This window comes from Meriones unguiculatus, chromosome 18 (assembly GCF_030254825.1).
Source record: "Meriones unguiculatus strain TT.TT164.6M chromosome 18, Bangor_MerUng_6.1, whole genome shotgun sequence".
In the NCBI taxonomy this organism is placed as follows: Eukaryota; Metazoa; Chordata; class Mammalia; order Rodentia; family Muridae; genus Meriones; species Meriones unguiculatus.
In genome coordinates, this window is record NC_083365.1 from 49,472,101 (window position 1) to 49,493,868 (window position 21,768).

The 21,768-nt window shown below is 52.1% G+C and overlaps 2 protein-coding genes across 12 annotated transcripts; both read right to left on the bottom strand.

Annotated features, from left to right (window-relative positions):
- Positions 1-222: 222 nt before the first annotated feature.
- Arfgap2 (ADP ribosylation factor GTPase activating protein 2) lies at positions 223-12,606 on the bottom strand. Of its 4 annotated transcripts, none has more exons than XM_021640831.2 (17): positions 12,328-12,606; positions 12,041-12,159; positions 11,433-11,505; positions 10,558-10,689; positions 10,397-10,477; positions 9,560-9,641; positions 9,283-9,339; positions 8,648-8,689; positions 8,245-8,297; positions 7,675-7,811; positions 7,464-7,595; positions 3,664-3,792; positions 3,450-3,584; positions 2,267-2,393; positions 2,030-2,123; positions 1,803-1,921; positions 223-1,376 (listed from the first exon to the last, which is right to left on the bottom strand). In XM_021640831.2, the coding sequence occupies exons 1-17, from the start codon at positions 12,397-12,399 to the stop codon at positions 1,356-1,358; spliced, it is 1,605 nt and encodes a 534-aa protein (XP_021496506.1). In that variant the 5' UTR covers positions 12,400-12,606; the 3' UTR covers positions 223-1,355. The 4 variants fall into 4 exon arrangements, with proteins under 4 accessions (XP_021496506.1, XP_060227878.1, XP_021496507.1 ...); XM_060371895.1 differs by having other exon boundaries at positions 8,245-8,324; positions 12,328-12,480; XM_021640832.2 differs by lacking the exon at positions 8,648-8,689.
- Positions 12,607-13,062: 456 nt separating this feature from the next.
- Pacsin3 (protein kinase C and casein kinase substrate in neurons 3) lies at positions 13,063-21,642 on the bottom strand. Of its 8 annotated transcripts, none has more exons than XM_060371909.1 (11): positions 21,537-21,642; positions 17,755-17,818; positions 17,419-17,509; positions 17,122-17,278; positions 16,252-16,487; positions 15,991-16,146; positions 14,853-15,028; positions 14,617-14,737; positions 14,325-14,461; positions 13,875-13,996; positions 13,063-13,570 (listed from the first exon to the last, which is right to left on the bottom strand). In XM_060371909.1, the coding sequence occupies exons 3-11, from the start codon at positions 17,470-17,472 to the stop codon at positions 13,455-13,457; spliced, it is 1,275 nt and encodes a 424-aa protein (XP_060227892.1). In that variant the 5' UTR covers positions 17,473-17,509; positions 17,755-17,818; positions 21,537-21,642; the 3' UTR covers positions 13,063-13,454. The 8 variants fall into 8 exon arrangements, with proteins under 8 accessions (XP_060227892.1, XP_021496505.1, XP_021496502.1 ...); XM_021640830.2 differs by lacking the exon at positions 21,537-21,642 and adding an exon at positions 20,801-20,932 and having other exon boundaries at positions 13,875-13,993; XM_021640827.2 differs by lacking the exon at positions 21,537-21,642 and adding an exon at positions 20,801-20,932.
- Positions 21,643-21,768: the final 126 nt, after the last annotated feature.

A 21,768-nucleotide genomic window follows, 5' to 3' on the forward strand; every position in this document is an offset into this window, starting at 1 on the left:
TTTCCTCCACGTGCAACAGGGTGGTGAGGTCGAGGCTGTACCGGAGCCCGCGGCAGCACAGGGGCAAGGAGCCAGGGGCTTTTGGCTTTCAGAGAAGAGACAAGCCGGAGGCCCCGGAGAGAGTGCCCTCAGCTCTGGCACCGACGCCCAACCCATATCGGTGGGAGCCCAGAGAGTGAGCGAAGGGCCACACTGGGCAGGGAGGCAGGATGGAGAGGACACTGACCCACAGGGCCCCGTGGGGGCTTTATTTTGACACCACTTTGTTTCAATACAAACAGTGCTGAAAGAAAGTCATGTCCCTCTGGGGAGGGATGAGGGAACAGTGGTCTGTGTTGTTTGGGAGCCCAACCTGCAATGCACAGGTAGGGTTGGGCCCAGCTGCCAGGACAGCAAGGTGAGATGGCACCAAGGATGACACAGTGCATGGCCAGAGGCCAGTGTGTAGGCGGCAGCTGCAGGAGCTCAAGCTCTCACTGACTGATGGAGTGCTGCCTAGGACCCCTAAACCCAGAATGGTGCAGAGGACAAAAGCTGAGCTCCAGGGCTTCTTTCTCTGAGTCTCAGCTTCCTCAGCCAACAGCAGATTCACAGCAGCCAGGCAGGACACACAGGTGAGACCTGCCATGGGTGCGGAGCAAAACACACAAGGAGAGAATCTCAAGCACAGACGGAGGGTGCTATGACCCATAGTAATGGTAGATAAGGGCTCTCAAGACACCTAAGCAGAAGTCAGCCTCCAAGGGACAGCAGTGACAAAGGAAGATGCTCAGGCCTCCAGGCTGATCCCAAATAAAACCTTTAGGTGCCAAGCAAAAGTTCTAGCCCTTAGTGAGTTACCGGGTCCTTCTCCTACCCCACCCTCCCCTGGAACCCAGAAGCCACTGACGGCAACAGCAGTGGCAAGCCCAGAACTTCTCCCTGAGGGCTGATCCAGCACAGCTCTTGTCAGGCCTCCCCTGTGTCCAGAATATGGAGGTCCAAGCCCCCCAGACCACCTAAAAGGATCCTAGAGCCCACAGAAGCCTTCCACCTTCCCTCCTTGGGGAAGAACTAGAGCCCTAAAGCCACCCTGCTGGAACTCTCCTCTTACTCCCAGTACAGCAGCTGCGAGGCAGGACTGGAAGAAGAGCACTAGCATGGCGGGAGAGCGTGAGGGTGAGGACAAGAACTCAATGCACAGGCAAAGGGCAAAGGCTGATGCTGACCATTCCCCTCGCCCAGGATCCTCCAAAGCCACCCAACTCACACACCACACAAAGTCCACAAATCCCCAGATCCACAAGGCAGGCACCCTGGCCTGAGAATCAGGGTTCTCGCTGTCACCACCACAGGCCTGAGCCATGGAGCCTGGATCAGTAGGAACCGTAGCGATCCTGAGTGGGGAGAATAAAACACAAAGTCAGAGTTTCTCGTCTGCAGCAGCTTCCCAGTGTACACAATGCCTCCAGGGCATACCCTCAGCAGAGCGCTAGGAGCTCCATGTTGGGAATATGTAACAGAAACTGAGGGGAAAGCCACCTGGGTACTAATGAAAAGGGAAGTCCTGCCAGAGATCACAGAACCTGGGAGGGAAGAGAAAGCAGTAGAGGTAATAAGCTTAGCCCAGTCAGTGCAGACACATTATCCCCTTAGGGAGAAGCTCAGCCCAAATACAGGGATGGAAAGTAATTGGCCTGCCAAGAACAAGTGCCCCCTAAGAGCGGCTGGTGGCTGCTCAGCAGGGTCTGGATACGGTCAGTAGAGGGCGAACCTGCAAGCATTACTCTGTGCTTCTTCCCAGGGCAGCAGCCCAGCCTCACCTGTAAAGAATTCATCACACCATTGGCCAGCACAGCCATCTTGCCAGCCACAGACTTGACACCCTGCTTAAACTGGGCAATATCAGCTGTAGGAATTACATTCCCCAGAGATACAGTTCCTGAAAAAGCAAGGGAAGGGATGATCAAGAGCTCCGCAAGAAGCCCTTCCCAGCGACAGGGCACTCCAGCTGTGCTTGTCTGGTGCCGAGACAACACTGGCGCCCTACCTCCTCCATGAGCGCCATCCACGTCTCCAAAAAGGTCTGAAGAGCTGATGGCACTGCTGCCTGAGAGCTGTTGTAGCCGAGACCTGGCTTCATACTGTGTTGGAGAAAAGGCAAAGTCTGGGTAATCTTCTGGCCGGTGATAAATGGTTTATGCCAAACCACCCTACGCTAAACCCAGGGACGGGCAGGGAGTCTCAGGCTTCCAACTGCTGCTGCCAAGGAGACAACTTCACTAACCTCAGAGCCCACCTCTCGACCAAAGAACATGTCAGATGAGATGGCCTTGGCTCCTGCAAACTTCTGACATGCTTCACTGGACTCCAGACCCGAGCTCCGGCTCTCCACTTCCCTCCGACTTGTGGTTCTGTGGACCAGTGCAGAACATCTGTGTCGTCTCATTACCACCAGCGGAAGTAGAGTTCAGGGGCCAAAACTGCACCCATGGCTTTCTGGCCATAGCTTACCATGTCTATCCCGTGACTCTGGGATTCAAGAACCTTTCCCGGAGTGAACACCCTCCAAAAGAATGCCAAGAGTGCCTCTCCCTTTTCTTCACTGAGGCCAAAGAGCCTCAATTATCTACATTAGATGAAGTGAAGTATGGATCGGAGAGCTTAGGCTCTGCAATACTGTGGTCTCACTAAAGTTCAGAAGGTCCCATCATCACTGGTGCTGTTCTTATCCTCCTCAGAGGAGTGACAACATCTGACTGCCTGGCTTACAGCCCCTCTCCTGCCGTGACGATTCAGTGTCATGACCACTCTCTCAGAATCTAGCTAAGGTGGATTAAAAGGACACGCCACTCCACTAATGATGCACAGGCTCTAGGTGGGAGTCCTACGACTTTCCTCCTAACAATCCGATGACATTACTAATGTCCTTTTTACAAATGCACAACCTATGGTAACTTGACAACAAAACATTATTCACAGTAAGATGGAGTAAAATCTTTAAAAAAAATAAGGGGTCTACCAGGTAGAAAACATGAGTTTGATCCCTAATCAAAACATGAACAGTAGTGGCTGGAGAGATGGCTCAGAGGTTAAGAGCACTGGCTGCTCTTCCAGAGGTCCTGAGTTCAATTCCCAGCAACTAAATGGTGGCTCCCAACCATCTATAATGAGATCTGGTGCCCTCTTCTGGCCTGCTGGCATACGTTCATTGTATACATAATAAGTAAATCTTTAAAAACAAAAGAAAAACATAGAGGGACATCAGAACTGAAACAGAAAGTCAGGCCCCTCCTACCATAAAATAGATCCCAGGCTAAAAAAGGTCCCCAGCTGGCCCTGTCTAAAGAATGGTCCCTAGCTATATGTGACTACTGACGTTTGTAAATGGTATTAAAAAGCATTAGAAAGTCAGCTCCTCAGCTGCAGTGCTGTTCTTCGGGCAGCACTCACTGCCCCGCCCGCGCTACCTTTCTGAAATAGGCCGGATGCTGGAGATTGTCACTTCGGGTTCCTTCTCTTCTGCGCGGTCCATACCCCAGGCTGCATCTGAATCCCAGCGGGAACCAAAAGTTTCTCCCAAGGAAAAGGGGTTATCCTTGTACCTAGGGAGACAGCAAAGCAGCTCAGAGAAACCTGGGAAGGAACACAACAGCCAAGTCTATGCCCTAGGAACAGCCTTACTTTGGGGGTCCAGAGGCAAAAGTTCCAACATCATCAAACAAGTCAAGCTGTGATCGGGAAGATTTTGCACTCAGCGGGGTTTCCTGCTCAATCATCTGCATCTCAGACAGCACGGAGTGGGAAATGGAGCTGTGAAGAAAGCACAGCAGGTCAAAGGTCATGAGTACCAACTGTTCACTGCCTCTAAGCGCAGCAGCCAGGCTTGATGGGTCTGTGTCCCCAAACACCACCTGCCGTTTAGCTCCCTGCCCGTGGCCTGCAGAGGGCTGTGCTGTGAACATACTCAGAAATCTTAACATGCCAGCTTTGTTCTCTCCAACGCTTTCCCCTGAGCAATGGCTATTGGCTGTCATCTTAATAATGTACACCAAGAGATGAGTGCTCAACCTTAACCTCCAGTCTTCCCTCTTTGGTTCTTGGTTTACATGTTCTCAGCTCACTGGCTAGGTGACCCAGATCCTCTTCCCTCAGTCTTTCCAGTGTTGTAGGCATGAGCCAGATTACAGGCATGAGCCACCATGCCCAGCTCCATCTCCATCCTTACTTGAAGCCTTATGACATCATAGACTAGATCCTTCCTGAGATCCTGAGACAGATGCACACATGCACAAAGCAGAGCATGAAAACCACCAGATGATTCTCAAGGGTTCACAGCGAGTCCTTACTCATCATCTCTTAAAAAAGAAAGGGGATGAAGAGGAAGAAAAAGGAAAAAGGTACTAAGAACATTTCCTAGGACAGGGTCTGGCCCATGTACCAAGACTTAGATCTACCAGTGCTCCCTAGAGTGAGCAGGCAGGATAGCCAATGCCTCCGTCCTGTCAGGATCTGTTGCATTTAAACTTACTAAAGAATGTCAAAGAGTCAATATTCTGCAACTGGATTTTAAATAAGGTAGACCAGGTTTAGGTAAGAGATTCTGTTGCACTGTTAAAGAAAGAGGAGAGTAAAACCAACCAACCAACCAACCAACCAACCAACCACAGGGGCGAGAGAGAAGGCTCAGAAGGTCAGAGCACTGGCTGCTTTCCCAGAGAACATGTTTAATTCCTAGCACCCACATGTGGGTCACAATAATCTCTAACTCCAGTCCCAGATGATCCATTGCTCTGACCTTCAAAAGACCTATGCTAATGTGGTACACAGACATACCTGCAAAACACCAATATATAGAGAAAAATAAATTAAAAGAAAACAAATTCAGATGTGGTGAAATGATAAGTGATCTCAACACTCACGAGCGTAAGGCAATAAGAGCAGGAGTTTAAGGTTAATCTTGGCTATGTAGCTACCTTAAGGCCAGCCTGAGCTATATAAACCTATCCAAAAAAAAAAAAAAAGACAGAAAAGAAAAACAAAAAAAAATAGTCTAATAGTCTGCTTTAGGCCAGGCAGGACTAATGAGATCCTGCCTCAAACTAACGACAACAACAACAATAAAAAAAAAAAAAAAAATTAAAAAAGAAAAAACCAAAACCAAAAAACCCCCCAGGGCTCACTCCCTAAAACATGGAAGGAAAGGACTCCAACAAGCTATTATTCTCTAATCTCCACATGTGTGCTATAGTACATGTAGGTCTCACAAATACAAAATAATAATAAAAATATAATTTTTAGAGGTTTAGTAAATGCTGCTAAGATTGCTCAATTGGGGTAGAAGCATTTGCTGCCAAGTTTAAGCCCTGAGACCCACAGAGTGAAAGGAGAGGATTCCCACAAGCTGCCGTCTGACCTCCAGCATACACACTGGCATGCACACACCCACATACAGAAAAAAATTAAACGTAATAGTTAGGAAAACCTTATATACTAGTTCTTAAAAAAACAACAACAACAACAACAACAAAAGCCACCATCAAACTGATATGGTGGCACACTGGAAGTAGAAGCAGAAGGACTAGGGTTTCAGGTGTCTCCAAAGGAGACAAACAAAACCCACATGTTTACACCCATCCCCAAACATGGGTACACAGCTGTGATTACACTAACATCTACAGACAGAAAGCAAACAATCCAATACCAAGCACATGCTCTGAAAGATGAAGTTCTAATAATCAGACTTTTCTCCTTTCAGAGAGAGCCTAGGAGTGAAAAATAATGACCTTGGCAGGGTAATGCCACAGTGAGTGTTTAATCCCAGCACTCAGGAGGCAGAGACATGTACATTGCTATGAGTTCAAGCCCAGCCTGGTCTACAGGTGAGTTCCAGGACAACAAGATTACATGGAAAAACTTTGTGTCAAAAAAAAAAAAAAAAAAACAAAACACAAAAAACCTATAGTTGAATTTAGAATTAAAAAGTCAATACTGTACCAGGTACCGTGGCGTGTGCCTTTAAACCCAGCATTCAGGGACATAAGCCAGGAAGGATCACTATGAGTTCAAGGCCAGCTTGGTCTCCAAAGCCAAGGCTACAGAGAAACCCTGTCTCAAAACAACAACAAAAGGAAACCAAACCAACCAACCAACCAAACAAAGTCAAAACATTTGCCAGTTATTAGGTTTGCAGCTTTGAGGAAGCTGCTTAGTATCTATCTCCTCATCTGTACAGAGGTAGCAAGACCTCCCACCCAGGACTATGACATCTAAGAAATGTCTCATGACAACAAGCCTATGCTCCTAACAAGAGGAATCACAGCACAAGCTAACTGCCACCAGGACCTTGTCAATAGCAGCAGTTAGACAGTCCTCTGAAACTCTTCTTCTTTTGAGACTGGGTCTCCTAGAGCCCAATCTGACTTTGAATGCCTGTGTAGCAAAGGATCACTTTGAACTCCTGATCCTACAGCTTCCATTTCCCCAACGGTATATGCCACCATGCCTCGAAGGTACATTTTTAGCCCAGGCTAACTTCAAACTTGCTCTATAGCCAAAAACAACCTTGAACCTCTGATCTTCCTGCCTCCTGCTGAGATTTCAAACTTACCCCATCTTTATACAGCAGGGGACTATAGTGCAGCCTAGTCTACAAGGTGAGTGCTAGGTCAGGCAGGCCTACATAGAGAAGCCTTAGGTCAGAAAACCAAAACGTCTTCGAATTCACGAAAGACAAGCACAATACCAACTGAGCTACATCCCCAGCACTCAGGGAGGCTGAGGCAGGCAGATCAGAGTTGAGGCCAGCCTGGTCTCCAAGACTTCCAAGGCTACACAGAGAAACCCTGTCTCAAGAGAAAAACAACAACAAAAACAAAAGCAAGCAAGCAAACAAACAAAAAAAACTACAGTGAAAAATCCATTACTAGCTTTAATATCAAAAATTGGGAGGTAGAGGCAAAGGAATTTCTGTGAGTTTGAGGCTAGCCACAACCACCATTACTGAAACGTCTAAATATCATCTCAAAATGTTTCAGAACAGATCTGCTTTTGTTGAGCAAAACACAGGAACACAAACCCAGTAGTCCTGGAACAAAGAACTTCCACACAGGCAGTGGTGGGTACCCCACCCCCCAAAAAAGGCTCCCCAGCCCAGAGGCATTTGAAATGTGGCATTTAGCAGGCCAGGACTAAGGAAGCAGAAGTCCTGAGGTTCTCAGAAGGTCTTGGGGAAAGAACTGTCCAGTCACAGGCAGCCTTATTAATAAATGCCATCCTAACACGGAGTGAAGCAGAACCTGATCCTGCTCAGTCAGCAAGTAAACACATGTGGGCCAGCCACTGTGCACGGTGCTGTAAGACAACAAACACTCTCTTCAGCCTCAGAGGAAGACCAAGCAAGGAAGCCTGACTTATTGAGTAGGACCTGTGCTGGCTCCCAGAAAAACAAATGGCATTCTGACATACCAGGACCCCAGCCTCACCTTCGGGACACCAAGCCCATCCCCAGCCTCTCAGCCTGCTCTCGCTTCTTTCCTTCAAGGTTCTGGAGCTTTTTCTCCTCCTTCTTGCGATCAATCTGGAGCTCTTGGTAGGCCAGACGCATGGAGGCAACCCTGGAGGGAATGAACACTCAGAGGCTGCTCCATGCCACCAACCCCCACACAAGCCAAGGGCACCACAGCGAGCACGCACATGGACTCCTCTGCCTGCTTCTTGGCATCAGCTGCCTGCTGCTCTCGGAGCTTCTCTGCCACCTGGGCCTGCCGCTCAATCTCTGTAAAGCTCTGGTTGCTCACCTTCTGAGCTCCCAGGCCTTTCTTGGCACCCAGCTGAAGAGAAAATCATGTGATGTGGGGTCTTGACAGCCAGTCTCCTCAGCTCCCTCCCAGTATGGTCACTTTAGTCACACAAACAATAAAGGGGTCCTCCTTCTTCAGGTCTAATGAGCAAGGCTAAGACAACAGTGGTTCTGCTAGAGCTGGTTATGAGGCACAACCCCCACACAGGTCTCAGGAATGAGGACAGCAGTGCATGCTGACAGGGGCCTGCCATGTGCCCAGCACTCTAAGTACTAGATGTACTTGATCTTGCTTACTGCCCAGGAGTCCTCTTAGGACGAGTACCTTTGAATCCCTTTCACAGACAAGGCTCCAACAAGTTCAGTGCCTTTGCCAGTCGAACAGCTAGCCAGTACATGGGAAGAACCAAAGGAGTCCAACTCCGGCCCGCAACCACCCTACAATACTGCTTCTCCCCACCTACCCCTTTCTTAGCTGCTGTTGACTTCTTCTTGCCAATAATGGAGCTTTTCAGTTCTGTGTGAAGAAGAGGGTGGGCATGAGCTAGGACAAAGGAAGGTCAGAGAACGCGGCTCAGTCCACACCATGCAGCTTCACAGCAAGAGCATCTAAAACCAACTGCTTCACACAGGAAAGCAAAACTGCCACCACCAGTTCCAACCAAGACTGTCCAAGCCAAAGACTGACAAGGTTAGGGGAATTTGCTTATGCCCAAAAAGTTGCAGTATGAGCCTATACCTAAGGCACCAAAGACAAAGGACCCAAAGCCAAGTAAAAACTGTTAGGTAGGGGAGCTGCTGAACAGTCTCAGCTCCTACAGCAGGGGGCTGGCAAGCAGGGGACAGGCTTCCCAAACCACTGGTTACCTCTGGTAGAAGAGGCCCCTTTAGCTGACAGATACATGGACTCTAGAGGAGAAACAGACTTGTAGCTAACAAGGGCCCACCCCAGAAGCGTCATAAAGTTCCCAAGCCCAGAGTCCTATACAGAGCCTACTTCAAAACCAAGCTATGCCAGCCTTCTCCAGATCAGCTGGACAGTCGCTCCACTGACTTCCTGCCCCAACCCCCAAGAGTCAACAGAACAAGCCAAGGTCAGCAAAGAGGCTGTTTACCCTACCCAAGTCTGAAGGCCACTAAAGAGTGGGAAAAGGCTGAACTTTGAAAGGACAGTATTGCCTCCAGCCCCTAGCAGCTCAAAGCTATCCCCACACCTCATGAAATAAACAAAACAGGCCAGTCCCACCTGACACCATTCCCATTTCAGCCTCCCATCCTTTGGCAAGATCCACCCCCACACTCAAAATGACAGCCATCCAGGCTTGTCAGCTGAAAGACTCTGGAGTCAGTGTGGCAGGCACAACTTCAATTCCAGCCCCCACCCAAGGGGGGTCAGTTGCTCAGCCTTTGTGCTTAGTTCACATGACTAGGCAGCAGAGATCTGGAACAAATACTTGAGGCCCACTCTCTCCCAAGTTCCCCATAGTTGCCAGCTGTCATACCCAGAGAGGCTTGGGGTGAGGTTCCAAGCAGGTCGGTGTTAGGGCCATGCTCAGGTTCTGTGGATGCGATGACAGGAGGTACATTAAGGAGGTGGTAGGACAAGTCACTGGCTCTCCTCAGCTTGCCACCAAAACCCAGCCCTTCCTCTAAGGATTTCCACCCAAGGACACAGGGAAACCTTCTCCTAACTCCTATGCCCTTAACCAAGTGTCCCCTTCCTAAACCCGAGTCCTTTTCTAAGCCCAGGCACTTGGTTGAGATCTGGGCTGAACTCACGTGCCAGGCTACTGCTTTCTGAAGGTAGGGCTGGCTGCTGGGTCCCTGATGGCCCAGTGGCTGATGAATCCCAAGCAGGGACCTAAAAAGGAAGCCAGATGACGGAGGTCTCTGTGAGCCCTCCTCCTAAGAAACTACAGCTCCCTGTGGGTAGGAGGCTGCTCCCCCCAGCTATGAGAAGATTAGAGATTAGCAATTATAGTCACCAGTCACCATGGAAGAAAATGCAAAAAAAAACAAAAAAACCCAGCATCTTCAGCTTACAGCTGAGCCCATTGCCCTAACTGATAAGGCACTAACCAGTCATACATACTGACCATGCAACCATGCACCAATCCAAGGGTACTCAGATACAACAGGTTCAGTTCATCACAACAGGCCCTATAAAGTAACTATGTCTCCACTTTAGAAACTGAGGTTTTGCTGGGTTCAGTGACAGGGCCAAACCAAAGAAATACCAAGCAGAGATACTAAGATTCAACCTAAAATTCAGACTTCAATGGCCATTGCCAACAGTGGGAAACAAGAGAGAGAATCCTCATTGCCTCCAGCTTCTGTTCCTTTCTGGAAAAGCTAGTTGTTGTTTAGGGCTCCTGAGATCTCCCAAGCTTTCAAACTATTCCCTACCACCAGGATCCATTTCTAAAGAGGATTCATTCCACTGCACTCCCATAAATGAGAGGAAAAGACTCCTGGGCCCATGCAGCAGGCAGTAATTACCAATTCTGAACCACAGACACTGAGATATTGTACCTAAGCAAAAGAATTCATGTCATGATCACAAAGGCTGTAGCCTTGTAAAGCATTTATCAGAGGAAAGATCCCTGTGGTTCTCACCTGAGTATGTTCTGTGAAGAAATCAGAGTCTTTCTTCTCTGGAGAGTGACTAGGAGCACTGTTCATATTGTCTATCCACAGCTGGGAGAGAGGAGACACCGTGAAACGCAGGGCTGTTAACACCTCCTACCCATCACCCTAGCCCAGGAACAAGGACTCACATCAGTGCCATGCCTGGCCAGAGCTGCACTCCCTAACTGCCGGATCTTCTCTCGGTACATCTGGGCAGCTCGGCTATTATATTTGGTGTTAGCATCATTGGCCGTACATCCATGTTGGCGGAAAAACGCAGTCTAGAGAGCAAAGAAAAGAAGGTAGCATGTATGTACAAGTACTGTCATCAAAGAAAACTGTGTTCACACTATAGGGGACACTTTACGACACAGGCGGGTTATTATTTATACATGATGGCACACTACTGACAGATTTTCATAAACGTAAAGATCTTCCAAAATTCCTTTCAAAACAACAAAACAACTTTAATTGTTATTATATGTGCCAGAGCAAGTGTGTGGAGGTCAGATGACGGCTCTGTGGGGTTGATTCTCTCCTTCTACCTTTATGTGGTTTCCTGAATTGAATTCAGGTTGCCAGGCTCACTCAGTAAACACCTTTACTCGCTAATTGATCTCACTCTTCCTGCCTCCAAAATGCATCAGAAAAACCAAACCAAACCAAAAACAACAACAAAAGAACCACCATGCCACCTCCTACCCTAGGAGACAAGGAAATGAAGTCTAGGAGACTGAAGTACGGAATTCCCACTCTGCTATCCTCCCTCCAGGAGCCCACAAAACCTCAATGACTACGGGGAGTACACTGGGCTTTCCCCAAGAACATCTGTCCAGTTGTTTGTATTTAATTAAGCCTCTCTGAGAGAAGCTACGGCAGTTTTGTGAATTTAGAAAAGTGTATGGTGGCGTTACAGAGCTGAGAACTCTCTCAACAGAGAAAACAACTCCCTCCTAAGACATCGTATAAAAGTTAAGTACCCAGGCAAGAGGCTGGGGGTGGAGGAAGGTAAAAGGAGCTTTACCGCATTGGCATTCCCGCCGACCTGCATACACCTCAGCTGCAACCAGCTCCAGTTCGAATCCAACTCTGTGGACCTGTGAACAAGGGCTCTGTGTCACCCGATGACACCGAAACATGCTTCCCTGTCAAGTCCACACCTGTCACCTGGCCTCAAGCTTCTGTGGGTGTCCAGGAAACCATCAGTCACTGTCCCATTTTCTCTTCGCTTCCCTGTATTTGAAATTACTGCTCTTCTCCTAATCCAAAGGGTACTAATTATTTCTAAAAAGGAGCTCCAAAAGGAAATCCACTTCTCAGGAATGAGAATGGATTTGGCTCTTCTCTAAGGGTGATCAGAGACTTATTGGGGCACTCTATCAGCAAAACAAGGTCAATGCAGCTAACTTCTTCCCCAAACTGATGCTGAGTATCATGTTAACAGTGAGGAGTTTGATCCAGACTTTATGGCGAGAAGCCCACAGAGACGGATCCCCAGCAGTAGCTACCATAACTCCCGCCAGAAGGTTTTGGATTAAACACCGAAGTCAGAAAGGTCCAAGTAGAGGAGTCCTCACACTCTTGTTGACCATACAAACCCAGTGGTAGCACAGCACCTTCAACGGAACTTACCTGATAAAGCTAAGATGGACACCCAGGGAGCGATGCACTCCAGAGCAGTCAATACACAAAAACACACCATACGTGATGCTGGCCCAACTTGGACTCTTGGCGCCGCAATCGAAACAGGCCTAAAGTGGAAGAGGAGACAAGTGAAATGGTCAGGGCCCAGAGTCGAGGCCCGGCGCTTGAAAGCACAAGAGAGCCTCCCACCCCCGTCCCTGCCCCCCTTCAGACCCAGGGGACAAGAGACGCCTTCTCCGTCGGCGCCAGGACCCATGCCCTTCCCGCCCAAGCACCTTGTTGGTGGGAATTGCACGAAGCCTCTTAAAAAGAGTCTGGATTTCGGTCCTGCTAGGCTCCGCCGCCATTTTCTCTCCTTCCCAGACACAACCGCGACCGACAGGTCCCGCTGCGGGCCAATCCACGGCGGGGAGGGCGGGCTAAGCCACGGCCGTGCCCGACCCGCCTACGAGAGGAGCGATTCGACCAGATCTGGGCCAATGAGCGTCGGGCGGGACTGAACCGTGACGTCACAGCCGGGAGCTCCCCAGTGGGGCAGAGAGCGAGCGCCGCGGCGCCCTTGGCCAATCCGCAGCCCGAGCGGGCGATGGTTCGTGGGCTGGCCCAAACTTCCTCGCCAGTGCCGGCTGGGCGCCGGGACGTCTATACCGTGGGCTACTGGTTACTGGCTACAGGCAACAGGCAGAAGGCCGTGGCCGCATCCTCTGATGAGTTACTGATGGATGAGTAATGATTAACAGTCTCCCAAGCGTTGCTAGTCCCATCGGGAAGACATTGGCGAGGCTCCAGCTCAGCTCACGATCCAGCAACTGGCTTGGAGCAGAGGCCGGCACCCAAAAAGCCAAAATCGCTTCCAGTCCAGATTATAGTCCTGAAATTCCAGGGTGGCTACCGGGAGGCAACTGCCTGCCCAGTCCCGGTACTGAACACATGCCGCGCCCGCGGACCTTCCCCATGCCTCCCACTAGCTGCAGGAATGGGGCGTCAAAAGATGTGCGCAACACTTGATGGGATTTTTATTCTTGATCAAGTTTAATACACACTACAACAAGTCACAAAACAGGGTGCTGCTAGCCCCAATACATTCTCCCCAACCTCACCCCAGGAACTCCCAAACAGTTTAGGAGCTGGATCCCCTGCTCCTGGGATGACCCAGATGCTCCCAGGGAGGCTCAGCATCTCTGAACCCTCTGTCCCTCCAACCTCCCATTCTGCCCTCACCCTAAACTGTTGGCCTCTTTCTAGACACAGACCCCTTCCCTTCATGAGCCCTAAGACTTCCTCCTTTGGGAACAGGGACAGCAGCAGCAGCACGTGGTTCAGGGCCCACAGGTCCAGCAGTCCAGGAAGGGTTGCGCTCTGGCCCAGGTTAGAGAGACTCAGTGGTAGGGCTGTCGGGCACTCAGGCGCCCACACATTCTACATAATTGGCAGGGTACAGACCAATGCGTCCACTCTGCAACTGGCCCTGGCACCAGCCCTGTTCATCCTCCTCACTCATCTTCAGCAGCTCTTCCCCTGAAGGAAGACAGACTGGTCACTGACAAAGGCACTGTCTTCACGCATCCCAAAACTAAATCAAGGACTAGGGGATAGGATAGCACAGGGATCTACAACCAGAAGGAAACCCAACTCAAACCAGGACAGAACACAGCCAGCAAGCCACCCAACCCTAAACCTCAGGGAAAGAACTGCCAGGCCTCAGCTGGCTAAACCCTGAACAGCCCTTGAAAAGTGAGCCTCTGGTTTTCCTTTCCACAGCCCTTCCCTAGCAGGTAGGACAGGCTAAAATGGGAAGGAACATGAAAGGGCTCCCACATACCTGCTCGGAAGCTCAGCTCATCAGCTTCCTGGCCAGCATAGTCATAAAGCGCGCGTACCCTCACCCCAGTGGCAGCCTTCCGGGGACTCTCCTCATCTGACCAGTCCTCGTCCTGCCCACTGCTAGAGAAACACAAGGGGACAACTCAGGGCACAAGACCGACTGTATCCAGTCCTCAAGGCAAAGGGCAGGCAGGTAGGAGGAGGGAAACAGTCACACTGCTGCTGCGCACAACTGCAAATGCAGGTACAGTTCTGTGCACAGGGCTGCTACAGAGCCAGAGTACAAGGGACATGGGGACTGTGTGGCAAATCTAAACCCCTGTGAAATGGCCTTATTCACTCTCCCAAGATGGCCCTCAAGTACTCGTATGAAGGGAAAGAAGCAAGAGAGGGGAGCAAACAGGGGATAGAGCTGTTTCTTTGTTCTGACTAGGATCCCAGCTCTCACCCTGGGGATGATGGGGACTGGGGTGGGGGTGCGGTGCCATCCTTTGTGGGTACAATGCTTGTCAGAGTAACCTCATCGGGGCTCCGGCCACCCTTCTCCTTCCGGCTGATTGCTCTCTGTGTGTCTAAGGACCACTCCTGTAGAGAGATTTTGTTTAGAGTCTGGCCGGGCTGTAGCTGTGGTAGCAGCTACCCGGACCACCCTCACTTCATTTCAAACCTTCTTGTCCAATCTTGGGCCGCCACACTGAGCCCAACCCGTCTCCGAGTCCCACCCAGCCTGTGACACCTGCCTCGAACTGTGGCCAGTTCATGGCCATGCCGGGCCCATGCGTGCTACGCCACCAGCGCAAATCTTCTTCATCACTAGCCGCCTCGATGCCCTGCTGCAGGTCTCGGTGGAGTTCGTGGAACCTAGGGGGCACTCAGTCAGACAAGGAAGACCCCAGCCCCTAGAACTTGAAATAATCCAGCCCAGCCACAACCCAGGGAGCTCAAGGGAAGCCTCCATGCAGAGCGCCGGCCATACTTGTCACTGCTGGACAGGTCGAGGTGTTGATGCAAGGTCAGCAACACATCCTTGAAGAAGAGAAGCCGCTGGCGCTCCGCAGCCTGGCAGCTCTCAAAGGCCTGCTCCATGTCCTCCATGTAGCGTGGGGTATAGCGGTTTAGCTCTGCCAAGGTCTGCTCATACTGGGTTTTCATCTAGGTGAGAGAGAAGGGAGGCCTTCCCCTCAGGACTGCACCAGTACTCACTGAGCACAGCCACAGGCTAGACCTGAAGCTAGCCACCAGGGGCAGACAGGCCTGGAACTCACTTCCTACCCTCAGGGACTGACAGAAGAAGCCTAACAAGGGAAGTGACATTCAGGTAAACACCTATAAGACTCTGGATGGAGCCCAAGACAGGGTCTTGTGATAAGGTAGAGACAAAAAGCAGGCTTCCTGGAGGAAGTGTTATAGAAATGACACAAATCAGAGAGGATGGAATGCAAAAGGGATGGGCCCTTGGGGAAGGGGCAGAGTATACAATATGAGAATTGATTTCACGTAACTAAGTACTCCACTTCCTGAAACCCGGCCATTCCTCTCCTAAGTAAAACAACAGATTCACTCAGGTTTCTCTGTGCCTGTGTGTGTGTGTGTGTGTGTGTGAGAGAGAGAGAGAGAGAGAGAGAGAGGTCAAAGCAACATAGGGTGCCTTCCTCAGTCCCTTACAGTCCTAAACAAGCTGGCCATCGAGGTCCGGCGATCCACCTGTCCCATCTATTCACACACATGCACGCACACACGCACATTCTGTCCCCTCCCCTTTACCACTCCAGCTGCCTTGCCTCTCTCTTTACCAAGCACTTTACTAACTTTACTGTCTCCCCAGGCCCAAGTTCCTCCTTCTTGTTTGTTGACACAGGGTCTCGCTACAGTAGCCTTGGTTGGTCTGGAACTCCATGTAGTCCAGGCTAGCCTCTATGTAGACCAGACTGGCATTGAATTTTCAGAAGTCCACCTGCCTCTGCCTCCTGAATGCTGGTATGAAAGAGTCCATTATAATGCCCAACGTAAGTTCCTGTTTTAAATAGCCATCTCAAGGGGTGGCATTGGGGATTAGAGCTTGGAGAGCCTAGGGTCAGAAAAGGGACCCAGGAAGCTTTGCCAAGAGACGATACCTTCTCTGCCTCCTTGGTGCAGCGTCCCACCCGCTCCTGCAATTTTCGAAGCTGCTCCTGGGACATGGAGCTGTCTGCCTTCGCGTGGCTCTCCCGGGTCTGGGCTGTCTTCTCGTCCTTGCGGGCTGTATGGTAGCTCTTCTTGGAAGCCTCAACCTAACGTGCATGCAGGAGAACAACCCTGAATCCTAGCCGCCACACCCTGGTCCCATGCCCAACTGGAAGGCTCCCGCCTCCAGTGACCACTGCTCCCAGCCTCACCTCCTTCAGCCTCTTAAGCCAGGGCTTCTGGGCCTTACGGAAACCATCCTCTGCAGCCCGACTCTCCCGAAAGCCACCCAGAACCGGCCGGTGGAAAGCTCCACGCTGCCAGGTCCGCACACGCTCGCTGTCTGGGCCATGCAACTTCTCCCTCACCTCCAAGTGTAGCTCGCTCAGCCGCTCGGCCGCCGTGAAGAAGGCGTGCCAGGCCTTCTCCAGGGTGCCATACTGCGGGCCTGCAGAGGAATGAGCTTGGGCTAGGGGGGGTGCTATCTTAAATCCAACTTCCCCCTCTCCTCGAATCCTGCTCTGGGTGCCGGACAGAGGCACGGTAGGAGTAGGGGTGCAAAGCTGAAGAGCAGCAGCGTCAGGCGCTGCATTAGGAAGGCCTGTTCTGTGCCCTGACAGCGACCTCATGAATTCTTGCCTCCACTACTACCATGGGACAGTGCCATTGCCAACATGAAACAGGCAAAGACAAACAAACAATAATAACAACAGAAAACAAAAACCCTAAGCCTAGAAGAGTCAGGTTCACTTGTCCAAAGCATCATAGTTGTGAACGGAGCCCAGAGTACACCCAAGCCTGCTGCACAAAGTCTGTGTGCCCAGGATCTTTCTACCCAGTCAAAAGACCTGCATTCCACATTTAGCTTTTTCTAGCTAGGACTTCAGGCAAATGCCTCCCCTGATCTTCACTTCTGCTCCAGAAAATAGGTAGAGCAGTAGAAATATAGATCCCTCTTGCCATGCATGCTTGAGGTCTTACATTCCATGCCTAGCACCCACAAAAACTCAAGAAATAGAAGCTGTTCTGAGGGCCCCACCCTCACGACCTGGAGTCTTTAGCAGGCCTGTATACTGGCTCACCCTTCTCCACAGCACCCCTCCACTTGCGGGCCCAGTCAGCCAGCTGCTGGGCGTAGGCCTTCTCGATGCGGGCACGTTCTTGGAAGCAGCTAACCAGGTCTCCACACAGCCTGTGCCCATCTTCAACCCGCTGCACCGTCCGTCTGTAGTTGCCAGCCTGGGGAGAGATGGCTTCACCAGGGAGAAGCCCCCTCTCCAGCTGAGGCTGATAGCTAGGCTCCTCCCCTGGACAGGTGGCTGAGCCCAGAGAGGAGGGACAGTTTACTGCAACCCAAAACCCAGTCTCCAGCTGCTTACCTCCCAGAAACTGCCCCCTATGACCTCCCCTCCAGCGTCTTCCTCTGGAGCCATGGTGTCCCTGCAGCACGGAATGGTGGCAGGTGTGGTGCTGTGGAGGACAGGTAAGAGAGCAGGAAAGTGAGGCCTGCAGTTTGGGAACTGGGGAAAGGCCTTCTAATAGTCCAAAGCTTTTGTCCTTCTACCATCCCCACCACCCAAGGAACGCTCAGAGGAAGGGCTGAGCAGCAAAGGGCTAGAAGTCCCCAGGAGGAGCCAGGATAGGGGCAAAAAACGGCAGCTGCACAGTTCCTTTCTGCCTCTAGGTCCACCCTTCTCAGCCCATTGTCTACATACCTGGGGTCTCCAGATCACTGCAAGAACCCGTGTCCAAGTCTCCAAGCTGCCACTATCACGCTGCCTTGAAGTTAACAAGAGCACAGAAGGGGGTAAGGGTGGGAGCCTCCAGTGTCCAGGGCGGTGCCCAGCACCCCCAATATAGCAACTGCTGTCAGAAGTGCCAGATTCCAGGCGGAGAATGCCAGGCGGGTCACAGGATCCAGCAGGGGATTAGGTGACAGACGGGGATGGGTGGTGGGCCAAAAGCCCCACACTCCTGCTTTAGATGAGAAGGGGACTCCTGCCTAACTAGGCCCCTTGAATGACAAGGGGACCCGTGAACAAACCGGTCCAAGTGAGTGGGTACCCTGTCACAGCTTCAGCAACTATCTGCGCTGAGCAGAGTGGAAACAGAGCCAGGCCTGGGACCTAACATGACCAGGAAGCTTTTGGACAACTGTGTTTCACGGTCCTAAGGGAGCCTCAGCTCACTCCAAGGTGGAAATTCCCCCCACCTGGGCAGCGTCCATGCTACGGCTGAAGTAAAAACTCAAGCTAGGCGATGACCCACAAACACTTAAAAGATGTCATTTATAAGGAGACCACACAACACCACACAACACCCAGGAAAGTCTCAAAGCGTCATGAGATAAAAATTCCATTCTGCCTTCAAAAAGCCCAGGGCGGGGCACCATGAACAGCCAGCAGGCCACACAGCCAGTCAGGAGAACTGTGGAAGAGGGCAAGGTGATTTTTCACCCCTTAACTCTCTCTCTCCCTCAGGGACTAGAGGACACAGTGACATGCAGCCTCCTGCCTCCAGGCAAGATCTCAGCTCCGAGTGACTCTTACTTAGTCCATAGAAGGAAACTGCTTTCTTCTCTGAGATAGCCCAAGGCCTAAGGGACTGTGGGACCAAGAGGACGAGAGTATGAGGTTGCAGCAACCAGAGCACTCTGTCACCGTGCCCTCTGTAAACAACCCTCTACTCACTCTCAACACTCGAAACTTCATCACACCCCCTTCCTCACAGTTCCCATGTCCCCTGTGACCCCAGTCCCACCACACATTCCACAGGCTGTGACTGGATCTGTCCAGAGCCATGGACGGACTTCTGCGGTTTCAATTCACGTTACCCCAGGCCCTAGAATCTGTAACAACTGAATCAGACAACAAGAGACCGGAGGCGTAGCTCAGAGGAAGAACATGCTTGAGGCCAGAGGTTCCATCACCAGCACCAAAAAGAGAATGATGTCCCCTCTGAAGACCAGAACATCTGCTGGCTACAGCAACTCTGAGAAAAGCCTGGCCTAAGCTGACTTCCTACCTCTGCTGACAGGAGGGAGACCAGGCCTCTCCCTGGAGACCCCATTATCCTACAGGCAATGAAGATCCCTGGACACAGAGCAACTGCCCCTCCCCATTAGCTCTTCACCTTGTTTCCTCTTGAGTCAGCCCCGCTCGTCCAGAATGGCTTGTCAGGCACACAGGGGAAAGGAAGGGCAGTAGCCATAAATCATTGCGCCTTTGGAGCGGCCCCAGTGAGCCATCCAGGGCCTGGGGCCCCTGCCTACTCTAGCCTCCCTGCTCCTGCTCCCAGGAGAGCTGCCCCCCACCCATTCCCGCTCCCTGGCCTCAGAACAGAGCAGGCTGTGTGTGTAGGGCTGGCACAGCTCCCTCAGGCCCCACAGAGCAAACAAGCTGGAGCCCCAGGCACAGCCAGGCCCGGCACCCCAGCTTCATCTAGCTAAGGGGGTGGACCTGGCACCTCGGTCCCGGCAGGACTGGCGTCTTGTGCCTCCTGAAATTAGCAGAGACTCACATCTGAGTAAACACATCCTACCACAGCAAGAGCTCAGAGAGCAAGAACAGGTAGTTACAATCTTCCCAACCCGGACCCTCCACCTATCCAGTCAGAGAAGGCTTCTGGGACATTGGCAGGATCCTGTCTCTAACGCTAGTGCTGAGCTGGGAGTTCTGGGCTTCAGAAAAACAAACAAACAAACAAAACAACAACAACAACAAAAACAACTCCCACTTTCCCCACCTGAGCTCCAAAAGGCTTCAGCCTCGCTCCTCTCTGACCCGTAAACTAGCCCCCACCCTTTTCCAGGAGCTGGGGACACAGGCCTGGGAGAAATCAGAGCCACCCTGCCCTGCCCAGTCCGGTGTCCTGAGTCACAGGCTGCGCCCAAGGGCTTCCCCAGCAGCCTCTCCCAGTCAGCCTGTAGACCTGGGATTTGAAGGCGCAGGAGGGGGTGGTTTGCTGATCCAGAGAGGGGCATTTAAAATCAAGAGACTAGAGCAGCTTTTTGAGAGGCTGGGGGAGGGGGTGGTTCAGAGAAAGGGGGAGGAGGCAGGTCCAGGGAGGGGCATAACAAAGGGGCACTTTTGGAAACCCGACCTGCCGGCTGAGGTGCCTGCTTACTGGTGACGCACTCCTAACCTGAAGCCTCCACGCCAAATCTCGGTCTCTGGCCTCCACCCTCACAGACAGCGCCACTCGACAAACCACCTCCCGATCCCAGAAGGCTCGGCGTTGAACAGCTCAGCCGGTGGAGCCAGCCACACCGACGGGCATAGCCAGGCCTAGACATGGAGGCTCTAGGACTTCTTGAACAAACTTGTTGAACTTGGTCTCGGTGGAAAGGTGGGGCCAGCCGGTTACTGCGAAGGGGAAGGGGCGCTGCCTGGCAGAGCCAGCCATACAGATGGTGGCGCGACGGGGGTGGGGGTGGGTGGGAAGTGGAGGGATCCTGGCTTTCTATAGAGGCCCCTTGTAGGACTTCAGGACAGACGCGAGAAGAGCAATTTGGAACCAGCTATGGGCCTCAAGAGATGGTTTGCTCCTCCAACCTGGACACCCAATACCCCCCGCTGGCCTGAAGAATCGCCTAACTACCGTAGGAGATGAGACGGCCTTGCGCTCGGTGGCAGCTAATGGCCGGGGTCTCCCGCGCGGGAGTGGGTCCCATTGCCAACTTCAGGACTCAGAGGACCAGAGAGCGAGCTAGAGCCACGGCACCGCCGCCGTGTCGCCCAGCATCCCCTCCAAGACACTCACCACGTCCTCTCAGGGGCCCTCGGTGGGTTGGGGGGGGAATCTGGCCACGCTCAGTCCGGAGTTTTACCACTCCCGGGTCCGGGCCACCGCCTCCTGGAGCGCGCCGGGCCCTCCCCCGGGAAGCCCGGCCCCCCGGGCCCGCCCTCTCCGCGGTGCCGCCGCCCCAACCCCACCGATAGCATCCCCGCGCCCGGTGGCTCCTGGGGTGCGAGCCATGAGATCTGCTCCTCCGTGCAGAGAGAGCGGAGCCACCAATGTAAGGTGGCGCCGTGAGGCTACCCGAGAGCTAGATTTGAGCTTTGCTGCTCTCCGACCTTTGCAGAGCCTGGGAAGCCGGTGGGAGAGAACCGAAACCTGCACCCTCATCATTTGAATGGGCTTCGGGGACAATGCTGCAGTACGGTCTTTGCTGAGAGCACCTTTCTTGGAAGTTAGCTCCGGGGGGCTCTCAACAACCCCCTCCTTGTAAACATTACGATTCACATTGGCGTCAGAATATGGGGCTTTGAGATAACCTTCAGCGGAGTGCCCAGGATCTCTAACATGCCACTTCTAGTATGGCAGAAATGGGACTGTAAAGCCATGCCTACCCAGAGCCGCTCTGTTTGCATTCCGCGACCCGAGACAAACACGCGGTGGGAGGTGGGACAAAAAAAAAAACACGAACTCCTCCCCGCTCCGCGTTCACAGTCCCAGATTTTGTACCTATGCTCATCACCAAGTCCCTTGGTCTCACCTCCTTGTCCAATGTAGACTTTTTCCGAATCGTCACGATGCCACCCCACCCTAAATATATCCCTTCTTCACTGCCCCACCCCCAGCCTCTTGGGATTTCAGAGCCTGTGGGTCTGTTATTTATATCCACTGGAGCGGTCCCAAGAATGCTCCGAGGCTGACCTAATCGCCACCTGCTTGGCTTCCCCGCCCCTCCTGTTCTCTCCTGAGCCTGGTGATCCAGCAGCGGGATT

What these genes read in the sequence shown, in the direction of transcription:
- Arfgap2 (XM_060371895.1), bottom strand. Translation starts at nt 12,399, where the DNA reads ATGGCGGCGGAGCCTAGCAGGACCGAAATCCAGACTCTTTTTAAGAGG. An exon ending in TCTTCACAGAACATACTCAG is followed by an intron (nt 9,642 to 10,396) that starts GTGAGAACCACA and finishes CTTCCTTTTTAG; the next exon opens with GTCCCTGCTTGGGATTCATC. An exon ending in AAGCAGGCAGAGGAGTCCAT is followed by an intron (nt 7,596 to 7,674) that starts GTGCGTGCTCGC and finishes CATTCCCTCCAG; the next exon opens with GGTTGCCTCCATGCGTCTGG.
- Pacsin3 (XM_060371909.1), bottom strand. Translation starts at nt 17,472, where the DNA reads ATGGCTCCAGAGGAAGACGCTGGAGGGGAGGTCATAGGGGGCAGTTTC. An exon ending in TAGGGGGCAGTTTCTGGGAG is followed by an intron (nt 17,279 to 17,418) that starts GTAAGCAGCTGG and finishes ATCTCTCCCCAG; the next exon opens with GCTGGCAACTACAGACGGAC. An exon ending in CAGTCCCCATCATCCCCAGG is followed by an intron (nt 13,997 to 14,324) that starts GTGAGAGCTGGG and finishes GTGTTTCTCTAG; the next exon opens with CAGTGGGCAGGACGAGGACT.